This window comes from Giraffa tippelskirchi, chromosome 6, assembly GCF_054371585.1.
Source record: "Giraffa tippelskirchi isolate mGirTip1 chromosome 6, T2T-mGirTip1v1.2.pri, whole genome shotgun sequence".
Taxonomy (NCBI): domain Eukaryota; kingdom Metazoa; phylum Chordata; class Mammalia; order Artiodactyla; family Giraffidae; genus Giraffa; species Giraffa tippelskirchi.
In genome coordinates, this window is record NC_137280.1 from 88,402,318 (window position 1) to 88,425,678 (window position 23,361).

General features: G+C 56.5%; 3 protein-coding genes across 6 annotated transcripts; all 3 read left to right on the forward strand.

The window, feature by feature from the left end:
* Nucleotides 1-173: 173 nt before the first annotated feature.
* PRKACA (protein kinase cAMP-activated catalytic subunit alpha) lies at nucleotides 174-18,093 on the forward strand. 4 transcript variants are annotated; one of them, XM_081501398.1, is made up of 11 exons: nucleotides 4,052-4,106; nucleotides 5,684-5,876; nucleotides 8,249-8,310; nucleotides 8,761-8,889; nucleotides 11,133-11,231; nucleotides 12,235-12,317; nucleotides 13,336-13,462; nucleotides 13,556-13,651; nucleotides 13,753-13,875; nucleotides 15,930-16,094; nucleotides 16,827-18,093. In XM_081501398.1, exons 4-11 carry the CDS (start codon nucleotides 8,827-8,829, stop codon nucleotides 16,950-16,952), a joined length of 882 nt encoding a protein of 293 aa, XP_081357524.1. In that variant the 5' UTR covers nucleotides 4,052-4,106; nucleotides 5,684-5,876; nucleotides 8,249-8,310; nucleotides 8,761-8,826; the 3' UTR covers nucleotides 16,953-18,093. The 4 variants fall into 4 exon arrangements, with proteins under 4 accessions (XP_081357520.1, XP_081357522.1, XP_081357524.1 ...); XM_081501394.1 differs by lacking the exons at nucleotides 4,052-4,106; nucleotides 5,684-5,876 and adding an exon at nucleotides 174-441; XM_081501395.1 differs by lacking the exon at nucleotides 5,684-5,876.
* Nucleotides 5,630-5,782, forward strand: SMIM46 (small integral membrane protein 46). Its single transcript, XM_081501407.1, has one exon. It carries the CDS (start codon nucleotides 5,630-5,632, stop codon nucleotides 5,780-5,782), a length of 153 nt encoding a protein of 50 aa, XP_081357533.1.
* Nucleotides 18,094-19,545: 1,452 nt separating the features above from the next.
* Nucleotides 19,546-22,523, forward strand: SAMD1 (sterile alpha motif domain containing 1). Its single transcript, XM_081501391.1, has 5 exons — nucleotides 19,546-20,574; nucleotides 20,990-21,284; nucleotides 21,375-21,471; nucleotides 21,569-21,680; nucleotides 21,781-22,523. The coding sequence occupies exons 1-5, from the start codon at nucleotides 19,633-19,635 to the stop codon at nucleotides 21,937-21,939; spliced, it is 1,605 nt and encodes a 534-aa protein (XP_081357517.1). The 5' UTR covers nucleotides 19,546-19,632; the 3' UTR covers nucleotides 21,940-22,523.
* Nucleotides 22,524-23,361: the final 838 nt, after the last annotated feature.

The window sequence follows — 23,361 nt, forward strand, 5'->3', positions numbered from 1 at the left end:
GGCCCGCCCGGTTGGGGTCTCGCAAGCTCTCGAGTGGCCAAGCGTCCTAGGAGCGCGTCATGAGGTCGAGAGCCTATGGCAGCGCGGGAGGGTCGCGAAGGGCCAATGAATGGCGGCGCAGTGCCGTCAGTCAGGGCAGCCTAGGCCAATGAGCTACGGGCTGCGGGGGCGTCACGGACAGCAGCAGCGGACTCGGGCTGAGGTTCCCGGGCGGGCGGGCGCGGAGAGACGCGGGAAGCAGGGGCTGGGCGGGGGTCGCGGCGCCTCAGCCAGCGCAGCCAACCCGAGGGGCCGCCGCCGCCGCCGCCCAGCGCGCTCCGGGGCCGCGGGCCGCCTCCAGCACCCGCCGCGCCGCAGCTCCGGGACCGGCCCCGGCCGCCGCCGCCGCCGCCGCGATGGGCAACGCCGCCGCCGCCAAGAAGGGCAGCGAGCAAGAGAGCGGTGAGTGCCCGGGCCGTGACCCCGATCCCGGCCTCGCGCTGCCAGCCTCCTCCCTGTCCATCACTGCTTGGCCCCTCCCCCCACGTCCCCCCATTTCTCTCTGCTTACCGCCAGGCGCCCCTTCCCCCTGCCTGTCCAAGGTTGGGGCCCAGGGCCCGCAGAAGACTTCGTAGGAACCCCCTTGCCAAAGACCTCCCCTCCACTGCAAAGACTGTGCTCCCCCCTCAGCTGTCACTGCCAACCATGGCACGTATGACCGCTGGGCCCCCACATGGGGCCCTATCACCACCCCACTCCCTACTTTCCTGGTCCCTCTCCGCAGATTCTAATCCCACTTCCTCACTCACTTCTTCCACATATAAGACCCACTGCCAAACCCCGACCCAGGCTTCTGCCAGTCTGGGAGTGCTATGGGGTCTGCCTCCACCCGACAGGGACCTTGGCCACTTGGTGACCACACCCCTCCCCCCTCCAGCCCCCGCCATCTTTCTCCTGCCCTTCCCCTCTTCACCTTATCACAGCCCCCTTTCAAACCCACCCTTGAGCATTTCCCAGAGCCACCTCCAGCATTGTTTTTCCCTTCTGTATCACTTGGCATGGGGGACAGGAGCTTTCTGGGTCCCTCTGCCCCTCGCTCATCCTGTCACTGCTTCTCTGCTTGTGCTTCCTTCTCCAAGCAAGCGTCTGTCCCTGGCTGGGGTCGCAGACTGTTTGTGAACCTAGAGAACTGCTTCTGTGCTTGCAAAGCCAGGCTTAAACCAACCGTGCTGGAATTCCATGCGTCCTCTTTCTTGGCTTTGGGGGTGAGGGGTTTCAGCAGAGAGCCCCTTCCCATTTCCTGCTGTGCAGTGAGCTCTAGGCTCTTTGGAGGGCCCCTCAATAAATGGTTGTGTCACAACTGAGGCTTCATCATTCACCCAATCCCTCAGGCTTCTTTACCTGCTCCTGGCTTGGGATGAAAAGTGGGGGATTAAGAGTGGGTTTAGCAAGGCTCATTCAGCTTGAGCTGGGATGGTGAGAAAGAGGACTCAAGGGATGACAGTTGGGAAGAGTAGTGGGTGACATCTAATGACTTGCCTTGCCAAGAGACAGATACTGATCATCCCCAGGGTTCACCCAGAGAGGGGCCTGTTTCCACCCTCAGCCTCCAAATCATACTGGCCTTTTCCAGCCAGCCAGGGAAAGAGATTCTGTATCTGGAAATGCCTTCAGAAATGGTCTTGAGCTCCTTCCTCAAGTCATCCAGCAATCAAATCGTCATCACTCCAGGCCTAAAGTTGGGCCTCAACTAGGATCCCCTTCCAGTTACCCAGAAATAGAGTTGAAAAGGAATGGCCACATCCAAATATGCCTTTCCCAGTTACTTGTCTCAGATCCCAGTGTCTGAGTTCCCTGAATGCTCCCTCCCAGAAAAACCCAAGCATGGAAGCCAGGGAACTTTATTTCCACCCAGATTCAGAGAGCAAAACTTATAGCTGCTGAGCAGCCATGGAGAAGCCTGACATGTCACCGATGGGCGGGGGACAGGGAGGCAAGTGCCTGTAGCTGAGCGCTTGATGACAGAGGAGCAGGTGGGTAGTGACCAAAAATGGTCTGGGCATGAGCTTGGAGGGGACTAGACAGTGGGGGAGGGGCCGGGCCCCCAGCAGGTGAGGCCGGCCCAGAGGTGGAAGGTAGGGGCAGGCAGTTGTATATTTCAGTGACTCAGTTGAAAGTTGGAGAGATGACATAGTCCTGGAAAACTTTCAAGGTGTATCAAACACATGCAGTGGAGAGAGGTGGCGTGGCAGAGCCACACAGGGAAAAGGATTCCCAAGAAAAAGATCAGAAGGTCCGGAAGGAAGCGCTAATTCAGAGTACAGGCTGGACACCCAGGAAGGGACTATCAGGATAAAATAGAGCCACTATTTACTGGGCAGCTAGAATGTGCCATGCTAAATGGTCTCCATAGATCTATCTGCTCGAGTGATTTTTCATAACAGGCTGTTACCTGAATTTTACAAACGAGCTCTCTTGAGTTTGACATAGATGATGCCACAGAAGCAGGATTTCCATCTACCAGCCAAATTCCTGGACCCCAGAATTTCCCAACTCAAACATTTCCAAGCTGCCCCCCTGATTTTTCACTATATTCACTTCTATTTTGTTAACTGAAATAAAAATTTTGACTCACTTTTGTTCAGATGGAAATTTTGATCTGTCTTGAGAAATAATATAAATGAAATCATGGGATTGCTATACCAGTTATATTCTCTCTGGTACACCTTAAAATACAATGTAACTGGAAAGGCAAAATATCCTTAACATCAGTTCGTCCCCAGCCAGTGGGACCTGGTCACACTTTGGGAAACGCCCTAAGCTGTACTTCCTTCCAGAGATTTGCAGGGGCTCTTGGAGAAGGAAACAGGATGAGGAAAGAAGCCTCTCTTTGCTTCAAAGCTTCGATTCTGAGAGGATGGAGTTAGACAAAATTTGCCCTTTCCCACAACTAGGATGGGGTGAGGATGGGGATAGTAGTCAGGTCAGCCTTCAGGGGGCACCTGAATTTCATCTGCCAGACATCAGCGCAACTAGAGTAAGGAAAGTGCTAAACCTTAGTAGGCACCATTTGGCATCCTGCAGCCCCCTATGCTGCCGTCTCCATGCCGGGGCAGGACATCATTGGCCTCTTCTCAAGAGGGCAGGGATTTAGAACCAGCCCGGGAATGGGGTGGGGGAAAGTGTTAGTCACTCAGTCATGTCAGACTCTTTGCCATCCCATGGACTGTAGCCCGCCAGGTTCCTCTGTCCTTGGGATTCTCTAGGCGAGAATACCGAAGTGGGTAGCCATTCCCTTCTCCAGGGAATCTTCCTGACCCAGGGATCAAACCCGGGTCTCCTGCATTGCATGCAGATTCTTTACCGTCTGAGCCATCAAGGAAGGGGGAAATCTGTACCCAAAGATGCCAGAGCCACTGGCGGTAGCCTGGGTAAGATGTTAAGAGGGCAGAGGAAAAACAAGATCAAGCCCAGGGCTCTGAACAAGCTGGAGGAATTGAGAGAGGGCAGTGGCCCCAAGAGGCCCTGGGGTCAGGCGGCCAACTGGGGCTCCAGCCTTGGCTGCCGTGGCCAAAAAGGCACCCCTAAGAGCTGGTCCATGGAAGAAGGTACAGGACTGGTAAGAGGAAGCCCTGCAGACCTCCCCCCACCCCTACCCTAGGTCCCAGAGACCAGAAGATTCACGCGCTGAGAGTGAGAATTGCCCTCAAGAGGTCCATAGATGGGAAGAATCGTGGCCCTCTTAACATACTACAGAAACCTGAGAGGGCCAAACACCGTCTGTGCGTTGGCAGTTGTACAGGTGCCCAAGAGGGTCCTGTGAAGACCGTCTGTGCGTTGGCAGTTGTACAGGTGCCCAAGAGGGTCCTGCCAAGACAGTTTTTCCTTTAAGTCCACCTGGGCTCAAAGAAGCGTGAGGGTCCTCTCTGCCTCTCCCCTGCATCCGCTGGCCCCCAAGTTGGGTTTCTCTTCCTGCCACCACCCCACTACTCCCTGGCTCCCCCTATAGGCAGGGCTCTGGTGATGAGCAGCTAAGCTGGTGCAGCAGGTCTCATGAGCCTTCCCAGCCACCGTAGTCCGGGTGCCTTGAGAGGAAGACTGAGTGATGGCTTCCAACCCCAACGATGGTGAGGCTGAGCCCTGTTGCTATAGCAACTTCCCAGGCACTCTCTGACCCTCAAGTCAAGGAGGGATTACAGTAGAGTTTAGGGAGCAAGTGGAGAGGAAAAGACTGTGGACCCCTAACTGGCCCTGTGGACCCCTAACAACCCTGAGTAGGGAAGAGCAGGGGAGATGGGTGGTTTAGTTTAGACAAGGGGGCCGGGGAGAGGGGTGGATGATCCACCCAGAGTGGGGATCTGGCCCAGACCCAGGCAGTGGGGTAGCTCAGTGATGGGGTTCAGCTCAGAGTGGGAGTTGGTCCAGCTCAGTGATGGAGTCCAGGTGGTACTAGGCAGTGGTCCAGTCCAGTGTTGAGGTCCAACTCAGACTAGGGGATGGCCCAGCCTAGGGCTTGGCCTTCCTGCCAGAGACTTTCCAGGACAAGCAGGTTTCAGGGAACAGGGGGTCCTGAGATTTTTTTGGCGGGGGGAGAGGAGGTCTGAGGCTGGGATCCTGCCTCCTGCTGGGGCCCTGGCTTTTTGAGGGCTGTTTTCCCTGTGAGCCCAAATGGAATCCAGACCAGGGTGGAAGCTGGTACCCCTCCTGTGGGAAACAGGAGCAGGCCCTGCCTACAGTCTCCAAAGACAGCAGCTAGCTGGGTTTCCCTTCTCTGCCACTTCCTGTTGTCAGCAGGGGCCGAGGTTGCCAGGCACTCCTGGGAATAAGTAGTTGCCACTGACCCTCCACTTCTTTTGGGGATCTGGAAAGAAGGAGGAAGATGGTCAAAGCTGCCTCCCCCTCCCCCACCCCTGGGTTTAGCGTTTCGTTTCCGGTTTGGACTTTCAGGGCTGAGAGCAGAGCCAAACACAGGGCAAGGTTTGACAGAGGCCAAGGACATCCCAGGATGCCATGCCCCTCTCTGCCCCTGCACAGGAGCAGGACCAAGTTAGATGTTACCCATTTCTCTCTCAAAGTAGCCAAATTTGAGGGCTCCAGCTTCAAAGAGCACTTGGGGGAGGAGATAGGGTGTTTCTCACTGCTCCCCCCCACCCCCACCTTTCTCTCCAGCTGCTCTTTCAGCTAATTAATGGAGTTCTGGGGCCTCCTTGACCCCCAGGGAGGCCCCGGCTGCTGCCTGGGCCTGAGCCTTAACTCCTTCCCCTCCCCAGTGGGCACTGCCCTGGGCACATTGGATGCCATCCTCTGGGCGATCTAGCACCCACTGAGAAAGGCAGAGCCTGGCAGCGGGGAGCAGTGAAGTCCCTGGAACGGGAAGTTAGTTTTAGCACCCCGCCCCCAGGGCAGGCAGGCCAGCCAGGAGGGACACCCTCAGGAGACTCTTCCCACCACCTGCTGCCAAGGAGGGCCTTTACCAACCTTGGCCAGCTGGGAGCAGGTACCTTTAAATGCTTCCCTAGCAACCAGCTCCTCCTCCTCCCCTGTCCACCCCCACCCCCAGGCCCTCCCAAGGAAGTCAGCTCAGAGACTCCGCTGTATTCCTGGTTTCCCTGCAAAGGGAAGGTTCCTAGGAGAGTCAGGGCAGCCTGGGATGGATCCGGGGTCAGGGAGAGGTTGGGATGGGGACTCAGAGACCACCTTCCAGCTGTGGCTGCAGCTGCTTCTCTGGGGCCATCTGATTGTCCGCCTCCTGGGCTACCTGCGCCATACCCTCTGGGCACCTAAGCCGCAACCAGCACCTTGAGCCTCCCTGGCCACGGGCAGATGGGCCCCCGATCACCCCATCCCACTCCACTCCCCGCTCTTGTACCCTCTGCTGGAAGAGGCAGGAAGCAGAGGTGAGTATGGGGACTCCTGGCTGGGTTTCCCCCCCATCATTGTTCCTCTTTATCTGCCCTCTCTTCCTGCCACTGCCACACCCTGTCCCTTACCCCCAAATCTGGCAAGCTGATGAGAGCGCACACAGCCTGGTCCCTCCTGTACTTTGGAAAGGCCGGAGCAGGGTCCTGTCAGGATCAAGGGGTCCTTGTGTAGCCTCTTAGTGGGGTACCAGCAGACAGAGACACCGACCCACCACATTGGGAAAAAACAGGATGTGGCATTTCTCAGGGACAACTGAGAGGAAAAGAAGAAGCAGGACCTGCTTTTCTCCTGGATTCCTCTCAAATGCACTCCTCTCTGCCTTCTTGGGTGGGTGATGGTAGAGTCCCAAGAGGGTACCTTCACCCCCCCCACCCCACCCCCGCCCACCTTCATCCAGAATTCAGCGTGTACGTTTGGAAGTTTCCAAGGAAGGTGTTGTATGTCAAGAAAGATTGCACTAGTGAAACCCTTGCAAGTGGTGCAGCCCCCAGGCTCAGAGAGTTCTCAGACAAGTTGGTGGCTCAGCCTGGCATACCAACCGAGGACCCTTGGCCATTCCTGACTGCCCCCTCTCTGCCCGGTCATTCTTCATAGGGCTTCCCTAGCCAACCATCTCTTCTCCATCTACCACTCTTGTGGTCCCACAGAAGGCTCTTCTCTGGGAACATTGAGGGAGGGTCTTGGGATTGATGGAGGGAGGGGTGTGGCTACCCACAAGGCTGTGGGGATTCCTGGCACTGCCTATAGGTGAGATAGGCAAATGACAGGCAAAGCCAAAGTACAAGTGTGCAGGACCCTCTCAGGGTGGCAACCATCCCGGGGACATCAGGGTTGAGGATAGCTCTTTCCATGGGCTACCCTGGTGCCCTGTGACCGGTCAGAAGCAAAGCAGTTAATCTTATGAGAGTTAGGGACTGTCTGGAAAGTGATCAGAGACCAGTCTTCTCATCTGTCCAATGAGAGTAATAGCAGCTCTGAGCCATCAGTGTAGGAATTAAGGGTGGAAAGCATCAAGTGTGTCACAGAGCTGACACACAGAGAGGGTCCCTGAACAGCAGCATGGCTGGCCCCAGGTGGGCCGTTGCAAGGACAGGTCCATATCGCAAGAGTCCGTCAGGCCGCACATTCAAGATCCGAGCATTCAGTGCTCCACCTGTATTTTATACCTCTATTTAAAAATATACTTGAACCTCCCTGATGGTCCAGTGGTTAAGACTCCATGCTTCCACTGCAGGTAGGGGGCGCGGGTCCCATCCTTCATCAGGGAAGTTCTGCCTGCCATGCCATGAGGCCCCAAAAACTTAAAAAATACTTCACAGCAAAATTAATAGCTGACATTTACATGGCACTAACACCCGGTGCCAGCCACCATCCAAACCCCCTTTGCCAAGATTAACTCCTTCAGTCCCCACAACTACCCTACTTGGTCATTACTATTATTATTCCCAGTTTACAGATGAGGAAAACTGAGGCCCAGAGGTCAGTCGCCTAAGGTCACACAGCTCCTTAGGGACCAGGCCAGGAGCTGAACTTGATCTTATCCCAGAGTCCTGGCCCCTACCTACTTTGCCGGGCTGCTGCCTGTTTTCAGGCTTCAGTTCAGGGGGTGGTGAATGGGAAGAACAGATAAAAGGAATGGGGGGGGGCAAGTGAACCAAATGAGAGAGTGGACACAAAGTAGCAAGCTCAGGGTGGCAGGGAAGTCTTCAATGTTAGCTGGATGGTGATGTTCACCTGGGGCTGCTGAGGGGCCTGTAGGGGGCAGGCATCAGGCGAGGCTTTCTTTGAAGCAGCTCAGGAGCCAGGGGCCCTCCATTGGCAAAGGCGGGAATGGAGCCAGCTGGGGGCCAAGGCAACAGCTGAACCCCCCAAGGGCGCCTGCTACCCGAGCCCCAGAGGCCTCCACCCGGGCCGGCCTCCCCAGAGAAGGGACCAGAGGAGCCGCCAAATCCAGAGTCTATAAATACCTCGGCTGGCGTCGTCCCTGGCCCTGGAATGTCGGTCAGAACTGGGGCGAGTGGGGGTGGGCTGGCCCGGGCACTGTTCTCTGTTCCCCCACCAAGAGTGACCCCCCAAGTCGCCCTGTCCCCCATTGTGGACAGAGTTGAGACTGGACCCCAGCTCTCTGTAGTAAAGGGGGCCCAGGCCCCAGCCCAGATCAGGCCCCCCCACCCACCCAGGTTACCCTCAGACTCAGCCAGGACACCCAAAGGCACAGGGAGACGGTCAGGCTCTAGGTTAAGGCGACCGCACCCCACTTTCCACAAATCGGCATCTCCCCAGGAATAGCCCGGGCCCACGCCATCAAGGGGTTCTTCACCTCACTGTCTTCCTCTCTTTCTTTCAGTGAAAGAGTTCTTAGCCAAAGCCAAAGAAGATTTTCTTAAAAAATGGGAAAATCCTGCTCAGGTAAGCGCCCTGGGTACAGAGCCCTGTGAGGGGTGACTGACAGCCCCCTCACCCCCAACCACATCCAGGTGTGATGGCTAAGATTTTCGGGCCCTGTGGAGGCTCCTCACCTGCCCTCATTCACCCCATCGACGCTCATGGGGGCACCTGATCACACATTGCCAGCCTCCTCCACCCCACCACCCCCTTCCAACTGGTGGCCCCTGCCCCCCCCAGGCAGCTGCCAGCAGCTCCTGGGCCCCTGGCCAGGGCTGGATCCGGACCCTGCCACCAGCCTTGAGGAATGCACCCTCCGCCATCTTGTTTTTCCGCCCCCTGTCCTTACCGGCTTCGCTCCACCTGGTCCCCACGGCCCCCTCTGCTGGTGGCAGAGGGGACACCCCAAACTTGGGCCGCGCAGGCTGCAGGGGCTGGGGTGGTCCCTGACCCTCCAGACCCCTCTGCCTGCAGAACACAGCCCACTTGGATCAGTTTGAACGAATCAAGACTCTTGGCACGGGCTCCTTCGGGCGGGTGATGCTGGTGAAGCACAAGGAGACCGGGAACCACTATGCCATGAAGATCCTTGACAAACAGAAGGTGAGTTGAGCCCTGCGACATGGCCCAGCTACCAGGGCTCTGCCCGAGCAGTTGTCACCATCTGGAGCACCTCCATAATGTGCCAGACCCGAGGGCAGGAAGGGTACCGTGCTGCCTTCAGAAAGCTTCCCCTCCTGGGGAGCCACCAGTGCCAGTCCCAACATACATGTAGCATCAGACACCTAGCCTGTCTCAAGGAAGCCAAGCATTTTCCTGAGGGGAGTGATGTCTACGCAGAGCTCCTTTCTGTAAATATTTTTGCCAGGCAAAATGCTCTAGAGCAGCACTGTCCAGGAGAAATATCACATATGGTTTTACGTTTTCTAGACTCCTCATTTTATTTTTATTTATTTGGCCAAGTGGCTTGTGGGATTTTAGTTCCCTGACCAGGGATTGAACCCGGGCCCTCAGCCATAAGAGCATGGAGTCCTAACCACTGGACCACCAGGGAATTCCATAGAACCCTCATTGTAAGAGTTTAAAAAAAAAACCAAGTGGAATTCATTTTAACAGTGTGTTGTAATTAAGCCAGTATATCTCCAGTATTATCATTTCAACATATGTATCCACTGTAGAAATATCATTAATGAGACACTTTACATTCTTTTTTTTCCATACTAAGTCTTAGAAATCCAGAGTGTCCTTTATACTTAGAATACATCTTTGTTTGGATGTTCATTTTCACTAGAAAGAAAAGAAAAAGACACATTGAAAAAGCAGATTCACATAGCCCAAATTGTTCCAAACAGGCTTGAAAGTTGCCCAGTAACTGCATTGACTATCAGTTTTTAAATTTTCATTTTAAATACTTTGAGATTTATTTTTTTTTTTTAATATTTTTTTCGGCTGTGCTGGGTCTATGTTGCTGCTCAGGTTTTCTCTAGTTGTTGCAAGCGGAGGCTACCCTCCAGCTGTGCTGCACAAGCTTTTCATTGCAGTGGCTTCTCTTGTTGTGGAGCACAGGCTCAGTAGTTGTGGCACATGAGCTTAGTTGCTCCGAGGCAGGTAAGATCTTCCCGGATCAGGGATCGAACACACATCTCCTACATTGGCAGGCATATTCTTTACCACTGAGCCACCAGGGAAGCCCCAAGATACTTTCAATTTTAAACTCGATCTGTCAGTCAACCAGCCATGTTTCAAGTACTCAGCAGCCGTATGTGGCTAGCGTGGACTGTCCTGGACAGTGCAGGTATAGACCCAGAAGGTGTAGCTGTGAGCAGAGCAGAAGAAGGCCTGTTGCAGTGGGGCTCAGAGCTGACGGAGGGGCCAGACTGCGTACATGTGACAAGCTGGTCTGAGGTTGACTAGCTGCATGTGACCTTGGGCACCACACTTCCCTTCTCTGCATCTGGGCTTCCAGACATGCATGTTCCCAGTGCATCCTCCTCAGGACTCCTGTCTGTGTGAGGTGGCTGCTGGGGATGGCTGAGGGCCAAGTAGGAATTAGCCCTGGGTTCAGGTGGATTGTGGGGAGGGGCGCACTCTAGTTGCAAGGAAGGTATTTCTAAACCCCCACTCGTTGGGTGCCCCTTCTGCCTGTATGTTCTGTTTCAGCTCAGCTGCCCCTTCCTCCAGGAAGCCTTCTCTGACTCCTCAGACTTCACTGGGTGCCTTATCTGGGCATCCACAGGCCCCCAGCTTCCCCCACCACAGCTCTGACCCCTGTGGCCTGGTGACTCATGTGTTCTTGCCCTGAATTGCATGACTGCATGCCATGTGGGAACAGGCACCTGGCCCAGGACTTGACAGTCCCCAGGCACTCAAACTAGTGTGTTTTTTGTTTTTTTTTTTAAGGTCAAAGCTTATTTATTTATTTATGACTGCATTGGGTCTTTGTTGTGCAATACACACAGGCTTTCTCCACTTGCAGCGAGTGGGGGCTACTCTCTAGTTGCTATGTGGTGTACGGGCTTCTCATTGCGGTGGCTTCTCTTGTTGTGGAGCATGGGCTCTAGGGCATGCAGGCTTCAGTAGTTGGGACTCACGGGCTCACTAGTTGTGATGCACGGGTTTAGTTACCCCATGGCATGTGGCATTGTCCCAGACCAGGGATCAAACCGTGTCCCCTGAATTGGCAGGCAGATTCTTCACCACTGGACCACCAGGGAAGTCCCCACTCATACAATTCTAGATGAAGGACCTGGTCTGGCCCTGGCATCTCTCCTTTTTTGGGGGGTGGTCAGGAGGAAAAGGACTCGCTCACACCCCATTCTCTCCACTGTCCCCTCCCACTCCTGCAGGTGGTGAAGCTGAAACAGATTGAGCACACCCTGAACGAGAAGCGCATCCTGCAGGCAGTCAACTTTCCGTTCCTTGTCAAACTCGAGTTCTCCTTCAAGGTGGGGTTCCAGTGGCAGCAGACCGGGGCCGCTGCCAGGCAGTGTGGCCTCTGGGTTCCCAGAGCTGGGGTCAGGCCAATCACCACCAGTGGCTGTCCACTGATGGGGCGGGGGCATGCAAATCAGCCTGGGGCTCTGATAGCCCCAAGTTCAACTGGGCCTGCCAGCCTCTAGCTTGATAACCTGGGGCTAGTCCCTCAATCTGGATAACGTCCCTCAAAATCATGACTCCGTTTATAGCAAGAACTTGACACATGGCCACAAGCCATTGCCACTCAGCCTGGGTTCCAATGCCAGCCCTGCACTTCTGGCCGTGTGTCCCTGGCCAGGGACTTTACTCCCCTAAGCCTTAGTTTCTTCATCTGTAAAATGGGTATCGTGGCAGTCCCCACCTGGGGCTGCCATGACAGTTCAAAGCACAGCATGAGCGCCCTGTGTGAGCTGTTTTGGGCATCATCCTAAGCCTTGACTGCGAGAGCTGGGAAAGGCCACTCAGGTCTGTGACCCCTGCGGTCACAAGGGCCCTGCACTTGGTTTAAGCCTCTGCTGCCACCATCTTGAAATTGATAATCATGTTTTTTAATAAGGGGCCTCACACTTTTATTTGGGGAGGCCCCACAAATTCTGTAGCCCATCCTGGTCCCAGTTGACAGATGATAAAACCATAGCCCCAAGAGCCTTGCTCAAGACAGTCACAGACATGAGCCACCATGGAGTTCTGACTGCAGCCCAGACACGCCAGCCAGGTCCCTCATGTACCCCTAACCGGCCCTCACTTTGGGCCCCCGTAAGCAGGATGACAGCTGCCCCTAGTTTCTTGCAGGCAGAAGGAAATGAGACAGGTAATTGGTGAGCACAGTGCCTGGCACTTGGAATGTGCTCCACTTGGGAGCCAAGATTGTTGTTGTCACTTTCTGAACACCTGCCGGGTAAGGGCACTAGGCCTTCAGATGGGGCCCGGGGCTTGGGGAGCAGAGCCCTGATCACCTGCTGCTTCCCACAGGACAACTCAAATTTATACATGGTCATGGAGTACGTGCCTGGTGGGGAGATGTTCTCACACCTGCGACGGATCGGGAGGTTCAGGTGAGCCCGACGCCCCACCCGGCCACCTTGGGGCTGTCCATGGGCATCATCCGTAGAAGTGGTCTCTTGGGGTCCCAGTGGGTTCTTGTTCCCCCTGAGCTGAGGAATCTGAATCTACAATGTCTCAACTACCACGAAACAAAACACACCCAGTGACTTATGTGTCACCCCGTGAGTGGGTGATTTTATGTCCTTTAAATTTATGCTCTCATTTTATTTTACTTATTTATATAGCGATGCATTTTACGTACAATAAAATGCACAGGTTTTCAATACCTGGTCCCATGAGTTTTGACAGCTGCATACATGTGTGTAGCCACCATCCTGGAAAATTCCCTCAAATGCCTTTCTTGGCAAATCACCAGCCCAACAAAGGCAAACGTCCTTTCTGGCTTTCAAACACCATAAGTGCGTTTGGTCTGGGTCTGGACTTGATATAAATGGACTCACACAGTTCATATTCTTTTGTCCCTTTCTTCTCTTGCTTCACATAATCATTTTGAGACCCAGTCACATTGTTGGGTGTATTCCGCATTCGTCCTGGTGGTGGTGTTGGGTCCGATCCCATTGTATGAATCTGTCGCAACCTGTGATTCCATTCCTCTGCTGATGGACACATCGGCTGTCTCCAGTCTGGGGCTGTAGATGAAGAAGGTTGCTCTGTGGGTGCTTTTTTTTTTTTAATCACAAAAGAAGGCTTTTAATTATTTAGCTTCTTACCGTACTCACACAAGAGAAACTGACAAATCCACCTCGTTGTTGTTTAGTCGCTTCAGTCGTGTCCGACTCTTTGCAACCCCATGGACTGTAGCCCCACCAGGCTCCTCTGTCCATGGGATTTCCCAGGCAAGAATACTGGAGTGTGTTGTCATTCCCCTTCTCCATCTGCTGATGCATTATGATTGCCTAGGCTGGAGACAGCTCCACAGGCCCACCTGCTGGACTGCTCCCGGGCAGGCGGGTGCTGCAGGTATGGCCACTCCCACTCACCCATCCCCTCCTCTCTTGTCTCCATCAGTGAGCCCCATGCGCGCTTCTATGCTGCCCAGATTGTCCTGACCTTTGAGTACCTGCACTCGCTTGATCTCATCTACCGGGACCTGAAGCCAGAGAACCTCCTCATCGACCAGCAGGGCTACATTCAGGTGCCCACTGGGCCGGGCGAGGGGGCAGCCCCAGGTGGCCCCGGCCTGAACCCTTTTGCCCTCCCAGCCAACCGCCTGTCCTTGTGCCCACAGGTGACAGACTTCGGTTTCGCCAAGCGTGTGAAAGGCCGCACCTGGACCTTGTGTGGGACCCCCGAGTACTTGGCCCCCGAGATCATCCTGAGTAAAGTAGGCGCTTCCCGACCCCTCCCACCGCCCGGAGGCCTGTTCCGCCCGTGCCCCCTCCTCACCCTTCTCCCCACACCTGCACCTCACCCGTCTCCCTCCAGGGCTACAACAAAGCTGTGGACTGGTGGGCCCTGGGGGTCCTCATCTACGAAATGGCCGCAGGCTACCCGCCCTTCTTCGCCGACCAGCCCATCCAGATCTACGAGAAGATTGTCTCTGGGAAGGTGAGGCCCGGATGTAGGGGGCTCAGCCCTAAGACCAACCCTTCCCCGCCCATCCTGCCCACCATGGAGCCCTGCTCATTACTGTCAGAACAGTCTAGGAAATTCCCTCATGGCCCAGCGGTTAGGACTCCATGCTGGCTTCCACTGCAGGGGGCTCGGGTTTGATACCTGGTCTGGGAACTAAGTCCCACATGCCTCAAGGGGCAACCAAAGAAAAACCAAAAGAACAATCTAGAAGTTCATGAAGTCAGGCCAGGTGGTGAAGCCAGACACACCCACCACACCGAGGCCACCACTTCACACAGCCTCACTCATTTTTGGACCTTCAATGCCGAAACCCCACGGGTTTCCAAAACCCCAGGCTTCGCTCAAACTCCTGCCCTGCCTGACATGAGGCTCATCTCACCTCTACGTGACCCCCTTAGCATGAGTTTCCATAAGTTTGACAGCAGAAAAGCAAGTGTGTTCAGTTCCCAGGTGCTACCCTAGAGCCCTACAGGGAGTCACTCAGAAAATATACCCCCACCTCCTTTTCCAAATGCAGACTTTCTAACTTGGAGGATATGGGTAAGGGGTGGCTGAACTGTTAGAGCCCTGGACTGCATTAAGTGCCTACTGCCCCATGCACCCCCTGGGTCGTACAGCACTGTGAGGGAGGAGGAAGCTGAGGCCCAGAGATCGGACATGTCTGGTTCAAGATCACACAGCAATGTTGTCCTGTGAGAGGTCGGGAGCCCCAAGTCTGCCTTCAGCTCACCCACCTCCCCCAGAGGACCAGCCATCCCTCCATCTGGCTCAGAAAGTGGTGGAAGTAGCTCCTAGCTCAGCCTCGGTGGACTGATCTGGTTCTAAGTCCCGCCTCTGCCATCCATCAACTTTGAAACCTCAAGCCAATATCTTTGCTTCTCTGAGTCTCATCCATCTCAGAACTGGGGAACAAGCCACTTGCCTCTCCGGGAGGTTTAAGAGAATCGCCGACTACAAAGTGGAGTCGTTAAAAAAGGGAAAGATGAGGTGTCTGCCACAAGGCAGAATAGAGGTTGCCAAGAAAATGGCCCAGAGTGGGGAGAAAAAAAAAGTCATAGAAGTTTCTGAGGGGGAGAGGAGAAGATGAGCTTGACTCCCTTCTTTGTAGCATTTCACAGTTCCCACGCACCCTCAGCGGGATTATCTCCCTCATGCAGCCTTGGGATATCTGCCCCGTGCCAGAGAGGCAGGCACAGGCCCAGAGAGGTTAAGGCGGTGGCCAAGGTCACACAGCATGCAAGAAGCAGAGCGGTGCTGGAAGTCAGTTCTTGGCAGCTGTAAATCCACTGACTACTTATATACAAGGCTGTGGCCTCAAAGCATTTGGGGGAAGTTTCTGGAAGAGTTACACCGAGCCTTAAAGAATGGAAGAGCCTTAGCTATGCAGAGAGAGAGAAATAGAAAAACAATTATTTCTCTCAGAAACATGAATATTTCTGAAGTTCCCCAACCCCAGCAGAGCTGCCTTAAGAAGCAGTGGCTAAGGATGCAAGTTTTGGAGTCCATCAGACCCCACGTATGGAACCAACCTGTCCTGCTCCTCAGTGTGACCTTGGGCAAGCTGCTTAACCCTGCCAAGCCTCAGTTTCCTCTTCTCTAAAATGGGAACCTCGGGACTTCCCCAGCAGTCCAGTAGTTAGGAGTCTCTGCTTTCACTGCCAAGGACCTAGGTTCAGTCCCTGGTCGGGGAACTAAGATCGCACAAGCCTCACAGTGAGGCCAGAAAAATAAAAAATAAAATGGGAACCTCATAGCTCTTACCTTGCTGCAGCTGTTCTCAAAGTGGTCCCCTGTCCAGCAGCGTCAGCATAGCCCAGGCACTGGCTAGAAATCTAAGCTCTCAGGCCCTACTCAGATCTCCTGAATCAGAAACTCCAGTGGGACCAACAAGCTGTTTTAAATGGGATTCCAACACACACTCCAGTTTGGGATCCTCCACCCAATAAGACTGTTGGATGAGGAAGGCAGTGTTCTGGGCTCCCTAGGCTCCAGAGGGGTTTCCCATCTTTGTGTTATCTGCTCTCCAGGTGCGGTTTCCGTCCCACTTCAGCTCTGACTTGAAGGATCTGCTGCGCAACCTCCTACAAGTGGACCTCACCAAGCGCTTTGGGAACCTCAAGAATGGGGTCAATGATATCAAGAACCACAAGTGGTTTGCCACAACTGACTGGATTGCCATCTACCAGAGGAAGGTAGGGCACCCCCTTCCTTCCTCAGGTGCTCTGGGGGTTTGGGGAGAAGGGGAGAGTATTACCAATGGAGAGATGAAAAGGAAAGGGGAATCTAAAAATAGCCTTCAGGCTCTGGGTGAATCTAGATGTGGCAACTTAGAACAGTGGGGGTCTACAAACAGAATTGCAGAGTCATTTGGCCACTCTGTGACCTTGGGCAGGAGACTACTCTCTCTGGAAAGTATTAACAATTTGCCCATCAATGTGTTGGCTATAAAATTCTTTTTTTAAAAAAATTGATTTATCTGCACCAGGTCTTAGTTGCAGCATATAGGGTCTTTACTGGAGAAGGAAATGGCAACCCACTCCAGTATTCTTGCCTGGAGAATCCCAGGGACGGCGGAGCCTGGTGGGCTGCCGTCTGTGGGGTCGCACAGAGTCGGACACGACTGAAGCGACTTAGCAGCATAGGGTCTTTAGTTGCAGCATGTGAACTGTTAGTTGCAGCATGTAGGATCTAGTTCCTTGACTAGGGATCAAACCTGGACCCCTTGCCTTGAGAGCACAGAGTCGTAGCCACTGGCCCACTAGGGAAGTCTCTATAAGATTCTTAAGATGAGTCTACACTCTAATGCTAAGCTCAGGCCTGGGTCAGAGTAAATTATCTTATGAACATTAGTCCATTCGTATTTATTGTTGTAATGATGATGATGTTGACAGCTGAGGTCTGAGTGGTTCTTGGCCCCTCTCCAGGTGGAAGCTCCCTTCATACCAAAGTTTAAAGGCCCTGGGGACACAAGTAACTTTGACGACTATGAGGAGGAAGAGATCCGAGTCTCCATCAATGAGAAGTGTGGCAAGGAGTTTTCTGAGTTCTAGGGGTGTGCCTGTGCCCCATGGGTTTTCTGTCTTTCCTTTTTTTTGGGGGGGGGGTGGTGGGAGGGTCGGATTGAACAGCCAGAGGGCCCCAGAGTTCCTTGCATCTAATTTAACCTGCCCCGCCCCACCCTCCAGGGTAGGGGGAGCAGGAAGTCCAGGTATTTGGGGCAAAACACCAGCTGCTCCCCCTCACCCCCTTTGCCCTCCTGCCCCCCCCACCCACTGCTTTGGCCTTCCTTCCACAGCCCCCCACCCCAGCCCACTTCTGCCTGTTTTAAACGAGTTTCTCAGTTCTTCCCTTCTTCAGGTCAGACCAGGTCTCCCTGGTTTCAGGGACAGGATGTGACAAGAGGGGCCCAAACTTAACTACAGCCACCCCTCCCCACCCAAAAAAAAAAAAAACCGAAAGGCACCACTCTAACGGCAAATGAATGAAAAGCCAACCTTGCCTTCAGAATAATCCTGCCAGGGAAGGAGAGATTTTAGTGACACGTTCAGTGGGCCACTTGCTATAATTTTTTAAAAAAATACAATTTACAATCTTATTTAAGTTCCACCAATGCCTCCCTCCCTCCTTCCTCTCCCATCCTTTCCCATGCCCCTCCTCTCCAAATCGTTTTTTTAACAAAAACTGGGAAGCAGACTGACTGTAAAGGAAGGAGTTGGGGTTCGAACCTCTCCCCCAAGCTGCTAATCTCTCCTGCCTCCTCCCCCCACCCCTTCCCCCAGGATCCCCTGACAAGCCTGGAAGGGTCTCAGCTTTTAGGAAGCCCCTACTCTGTTCTGCCCCCAACAGACCTGTCTTCACCCTTGGGCTTCGGGACCCAGACAAAGCAGCTGCCCCTCTCCCTGCCAAAGAAGAGTCGTCCCCTGAAAAGACAGAGGGGGAGCCCCGAGCCCAGGGTCGTCCCTCCCAGTAACACTCTCCCCAAACTCCTTAATTTTATTCTCAGCTAGATTTTAATGTCCAGCCTCCTGTCAATTGGGAAGGCAATCACCGCAAAAGGAGGTAGAGCGCCCCCTCCCCCGGGTTCAAGGCCAGGGTTGCTGGCGAGGGGCTGCTTGTTCCATTCACCCAGCAGCCTCCGCCTTCCACCCCCCATCTTGGGCGCTCCTCCTCTGCTTAGCTGTCAGCTGTCAATCACCGGTCTCCCCCTCCCCCCGCCACCACCCATTTGTGGTTTTTTCTCTCTTAATAGAAAAGTCGGGAGTCACCCCATTCATCCCCATATTTGTCCCTCTCATCATTTCTCCCCATCCCAGGAGGAGCTCTCAGGCCTGGGGTGGGGCCCCGGGTGGGCGCGGGGGTGATTCAACCTGTGTGCTGCGAAGGACGCAACTTCCTCTTGAACAGTGTGCTGTTGTAAACATATTTGAAAACTATTATCAATAAAGTTTTGTTTAAAAAAAAGTGTCGCTAGTGTTCCTGACTTCGGTCACCCACCCACGCACCCCCAGGGGCTTGGAAAGAGAATTTCGGACCCCAGCGTCCAAGCTGATCAGCACCTGGCCTGGAGTCCTCCGTAAAGCCGGGTTTAGCTGGAATTCCGCCACTCCCCTCCGCCCTGCCGGAGAAGGGGGCGCCAAACTGCCCTCTGACCCCAGATTAGGGGTCCCCACATTCTGAGGCGCACCCCCTCTGCGTCCAACGAGAGGCCGAAAGGGCGGGAGCTCTAGGGAGACGCTGGGGCCAGCGCGCCGGCAAGCCGAGCGGCGGCGGGGGCGGCCCTGGCAGGGGGGGTATGGGGTGGTGGAGACCGTGCGCGCCCCCCTCCCCGCGCAGGGCCAAGCACGCCCAAGGGGCGCGGAGGCGGCGGTGGTCCGAAGGTCCCCGCGGCGCCGGGCGAGCGCAGTGGCCCGGCCCGCGGGCGGCGAGTTCCCGGTAAGTGCGGTCCCGAGAGCGGAGCGCGCCGGGGAGGCGTGGAGAGGGGGGCTGGGCGCCGGGGACGTCTGGGTCCCGCGCCCAATGGCTGGAGGGCGGCCGAGCACCGCCCGCCCGCCCCGCCCGCCCCCTCTCCCCTCCCCCCGGTGCTCCCCTCCCCCCTCCCCCGCCCGCCGCTTTCCCCCGCCCCCGCCCCGGCGCCAACTCCGCGGCGCCTCCTTAAAAAGCGCGCGGGAGTTGTAAGGGGGGGCCGGGGCGAGCCGGAGTGAGCGAGAGCGCAGGGTAAAGGGGGCGGGCGGGGGGCCCGGGCTCCACCTTAAAAGCGGGCGCGTGGGGGTGGGAGGGAAGAAGGCGGGCGGCGGGGAGGAGGGAGGGAGGGAAGGAAGGGGGGCCGGAGTGTCCCGGGCGCAGGGCGCGCGTGCGGCGGCGGCGGCGGCGGGGAGGGGCCGGCCGCGCCGCGCTCCCCTCCTCCCTCCTCGCATCCCCGGCCCCGCGCGCGCCCAGCAGAAGCGGGTCTGTGTGTGCGTGCGTGCGAGTGAGTGAGTGTGTGCATATTTTTTTCTCTCTTTTCTTTCTCTCTCACTGTTTTTTCTCTCTCTCTCTCGCTCCCTCTCTCTCTCGTTCTTTTTTTTTTTTTGCAAAGAAACAGCAGCGCCGCCGCCGCTCCGCCGAGGCGCTGCGCCCCCCGGGGGGGGAGGCGGAGGAGGCGGGCAGCGGCGGAGGGAGGGGTGCCGGGGAGGGGGGCGCCGCGCTGGGAGGGAGGCAGCGCGCACGGTGCAGCCGGGCCGGGCGGGAGGCATGGCGGGGCCCCCGGCCCTACCCCCGCCGGAGACGGCGGCGGCCGCCACCACGGCGGCCGCTGCCTCGTCGTCCGCCGCTTCCCCGCACTACCAAGAGTGGATCCTGGACACCATCGACTCGCTGCGCTCGCGCAAGGCGCGGCCGGACCTGGAGCGCATCTGCCGGATGGTGCGGCGGCGGCACGGCCCGGAGCCGGAGCGCACGCGCGCCGAGCTAGAGAAACTGATCCAGCAACGCGCCGTGCTCCGGGTCAGCTACAAGGGGAGCATCTCGTACCGCAACGCGGCGCGCGTCCAGCCACCCCGGCGCGGAGCCACCCCGCCGGCCCCGCCGCGCGCCCCCCGCGGGGGCCCCGCTGCCGCCGCCGCGCCGCCGCCCACGCCCGCCCCGCCACCACCGCCCGCGCCCGTCGCCGCCGCCGCCCCGGCCCGGGCGCCCCGCGCGGCCGCCGCTGCTGCCGCCACAGCGCCCCCCTCGCCCGGCCCCGCGCAACCGGGCCCCCGCGCGCAGCGGGCCGCGCCCCTGGCCGCGCCGCCGCCCGCTCCCGCCGCTCCTCCGGCAGTGGCGCCCCCGGCCGGCCCGCGCCGCGCCCCCCCGCCAGCCGTCGCCGCCCGGGAGCCGCCGCTGCCGCCGGCGCCACAGCCACAGCAGCAGCCGCCGCCGCCGCCGCCGCAGCCACAGCAGCCGCCGGAGGGGGGCGCGGCGCGGGCCGGCGGCCCGGCTCGGCCCGTGAGCCTGCGGGAAGTCGTGCGCTACCTCGGGGGTAGCGGCGGCGCCGGCGGCCGCCTCACCCGCGGCCGCGTGCAGGGTTTGCTAGAGGAGGAGGCGGCGGCTCGGGGCCGCCTGGAGCGCACTCGTCTCGGAGCGCTCGCGCTGCCCCGCGGGGACAGGCCCGGGCGGGCGCCCCCGGCCGCCAGCGCCCGCGCGTCGCGGAGCAAGGTGAGCGCGCCGCGGAGGGGGGCGCCGTGCGGTGGGCAGGTGCTGGCGAAGTTGGTGGCGGGGCGAGAGTCCCAGGAGGAAGCGGGCCGCTGGCGGCCGGGGCTTTGCGCTTCCCTGCGGGCTCGGCGGGTGGTGACCTTGGCAAGTGACTTGATCTTCGCCAGCCTCAGTTTCCTCCGCTGTAAAACGCGACTTAATAACAGTAGCGACCTCTTGGGGTTGTTGAGCGAGTTTAGTGAGATTTGGCTACTGAGAGCTGTATTAACACAGAACCTGGCACGAAGTGATTGTGTAAAAGTTAGTCCGTGTTGGTATTAAAGGTGGTGGTGAGGCAGTCCGCTTGGTCCTGGATCCCTGGGTCGAGCCCAGGGCTAGAACAGCTATTGCCCTTACGGGCCTCCCTCTCTTGCACCAGAGGGGTGGAGAAGAGCGAGTGCTTGAGAAGGAAGAGGAGGATGAAGATGACGAAGATGAAGATGATGAAGATGAAGTGTCTGAGGGCTCCGAAGTGCCCGAGGGAGACCGTCCTGCAGGTGCCCAACACCACCAGCTTAATGGCGAGCGGGGCCCTCAGAGTGCCAAGGAGAGGGTCAAGGAGTGGACGCCCTGTGGACCCCACCAGTGCCAGGATGAAGGACGCGGGCCAGCGCCAGGCAGTGGCACCCGTCAAGTGTTCTCGATGGCCGCCATGAATAAGGAAGGGGGATCAGGTAAGGACCCCTCTGGGTGGGGGAGGGTGGCTGGTGGGAAGGAACCGAGCCCCAAGACAAAACCACAGGCATCTGCTTTTTATTTCCCAGCCTCTGCTGCCACTGGGCCAGACTCCCCATCCCCCGTGCCTTTGCCCCCAGGAAAACCAGCCCTGCCTGGGGCTGATGGGACCCCCTTTGGCTGCCCGTAAGTTGCAGTGTTTGAGACACGGGGGGTGCTGCCCAGGTTTGTGTGACAACCACGGGAGCGTCACTGCCCACTGGTTTCCTCTGTTCCAACACAGTTCGGGGCGCAAGGAGAAGCCGGCTGATCCTGTGGAGTGGACGGTGACAGATGTGGTAGAGTACTTCACCGAGGCTGGCTTCCCGGAGCAGGCAACAGCTTTCCAAGAGCAGGTGGGTGCCGCCCCTCAACTTAGCCCCAGGGTTTCGAGGTCTCAGTGGGGGTGTATTCTGACCCTGCTCTCTCTCTCCCTTGCTCCTCTGTCCCACCCAGGAAATTGATGGCAAGTCTTTGCTGCTCATGCAACGCACAGACGTGCTGACCGGCCTGTCCATCCGCCTCGGCCCAGCCCTGAAAATCTACGAGCACCATATCAAGGTGCTACAGCAAGGCCACTTTGAGGAGGATGACCCCGACGGCTTTCTAGGCTGAGCGCCCATCCTCACACCCCTGCCCCGACCCACTCCAGTCTCCATCTCACCCAAGACCCCCAAGAGTCTGGGAGCTGGTCTGGGAATACCCTCAGCCCTCATAACAGATTCTAGTGAGGGGGCATTCCTACTCACCTTTCCCCCAACATACACACCTCTGGACCCCCCGGCACATCCTGTACCCCCTGACAAAGGAGTGTGGGGTGGGACAGGGCCCATTCCTTTCTCCCCAGGAGGCCAACCCTTCCCCCCACCCAGTCTAGGACATTTTTGGGGAAGAAAATGGGGGCTTCCCATCTCCCCTAGATCCTCTTCAGTTCAGCCAGATATTTCCTATATCAATGTTTTATTCTGCCTGTTCATTTTGGTGGGTGGCCTTTCCTCTCTCCCCCACCACCCAGGCCCCTCCCCGGTCTGGCCCTGGCCTCCAGCCCCCTGGAAGCAGCTGGGAAGGTGGTCCCTGGATCTTCCCTACCTGTCCTCCCCTTTTCTTTCTGTTCGTTGTTGCTCCAGCTGGCCGTATTGCTTTTTAATATTGCACCGAAGGTTTTTTAAATAAAATTTTAAAAAAAGAGAAGAAAAAAATGCCATGCAGTCCATTTCATGAAAGTAGTCTGGGGAGGAGAAGAGCCACACCAGCCCCCTGGGAGTCTTGGGTTTAGGACAAAGCTGTGTGAGGAGGGAGACTAGGTAGTGAGTGGTGCTGCCTCAGAGCTGGCTGTAATTTTGACAGTAACTGTTCCAGGAAAACAGGATTATTTGTTTCTTCTGCCATCTCGCCTTTCCCAGAATAGTCCCTGGGCACACAGTAGGTGCTCAAATATTTGTTAAGTGACGAGCAGTTAACTCTAGGTTTTATGAGCATTCTCTGGGTTCTCACCAGAGCCCCATGAGGCAGAGCTCATAAAAAAACAAAAAACAAAAAACACTTTATAGACCTGGCAACTGGCTCATCACTGCAAAGATGCTGGCTCAGTGTCACACAGGGTGGAGTCGGACACCTGTCATTCTTTACCCAGCGTCTTTAAGTATAATTAATGTATTTGGCTTCAGACCTCTGTATCTGACAACCTTTGCATGTTAACAAAGAATCCAGCCTACAACTTGGGGGGCAGAAGTCTGTTCTGGGCCCATGGTAGGGTCCCCAATCCTCAAGGTCCTTTTCATAAAAAGGACAGGAGGGACTGGGCCATCAGATGAGATCATGAGATGGGAAAATCTTTTCCAAGTAAAGATTTTTATTGTTAGTAATAGTGACAACTACTACATCACAAGAGCCTAGTAAGTTCTAATGCGGTTTCTCAATTCCATTAGGTTTTTTGTTTTTTTTAATACAGATTCCAGGGCCTGGGGGTCAGAGTCAGCGAGCGAGCGGGGCGGGGCCTTCCTTGATTTCTATACTTGCAACCCCGGGGTTTGACGC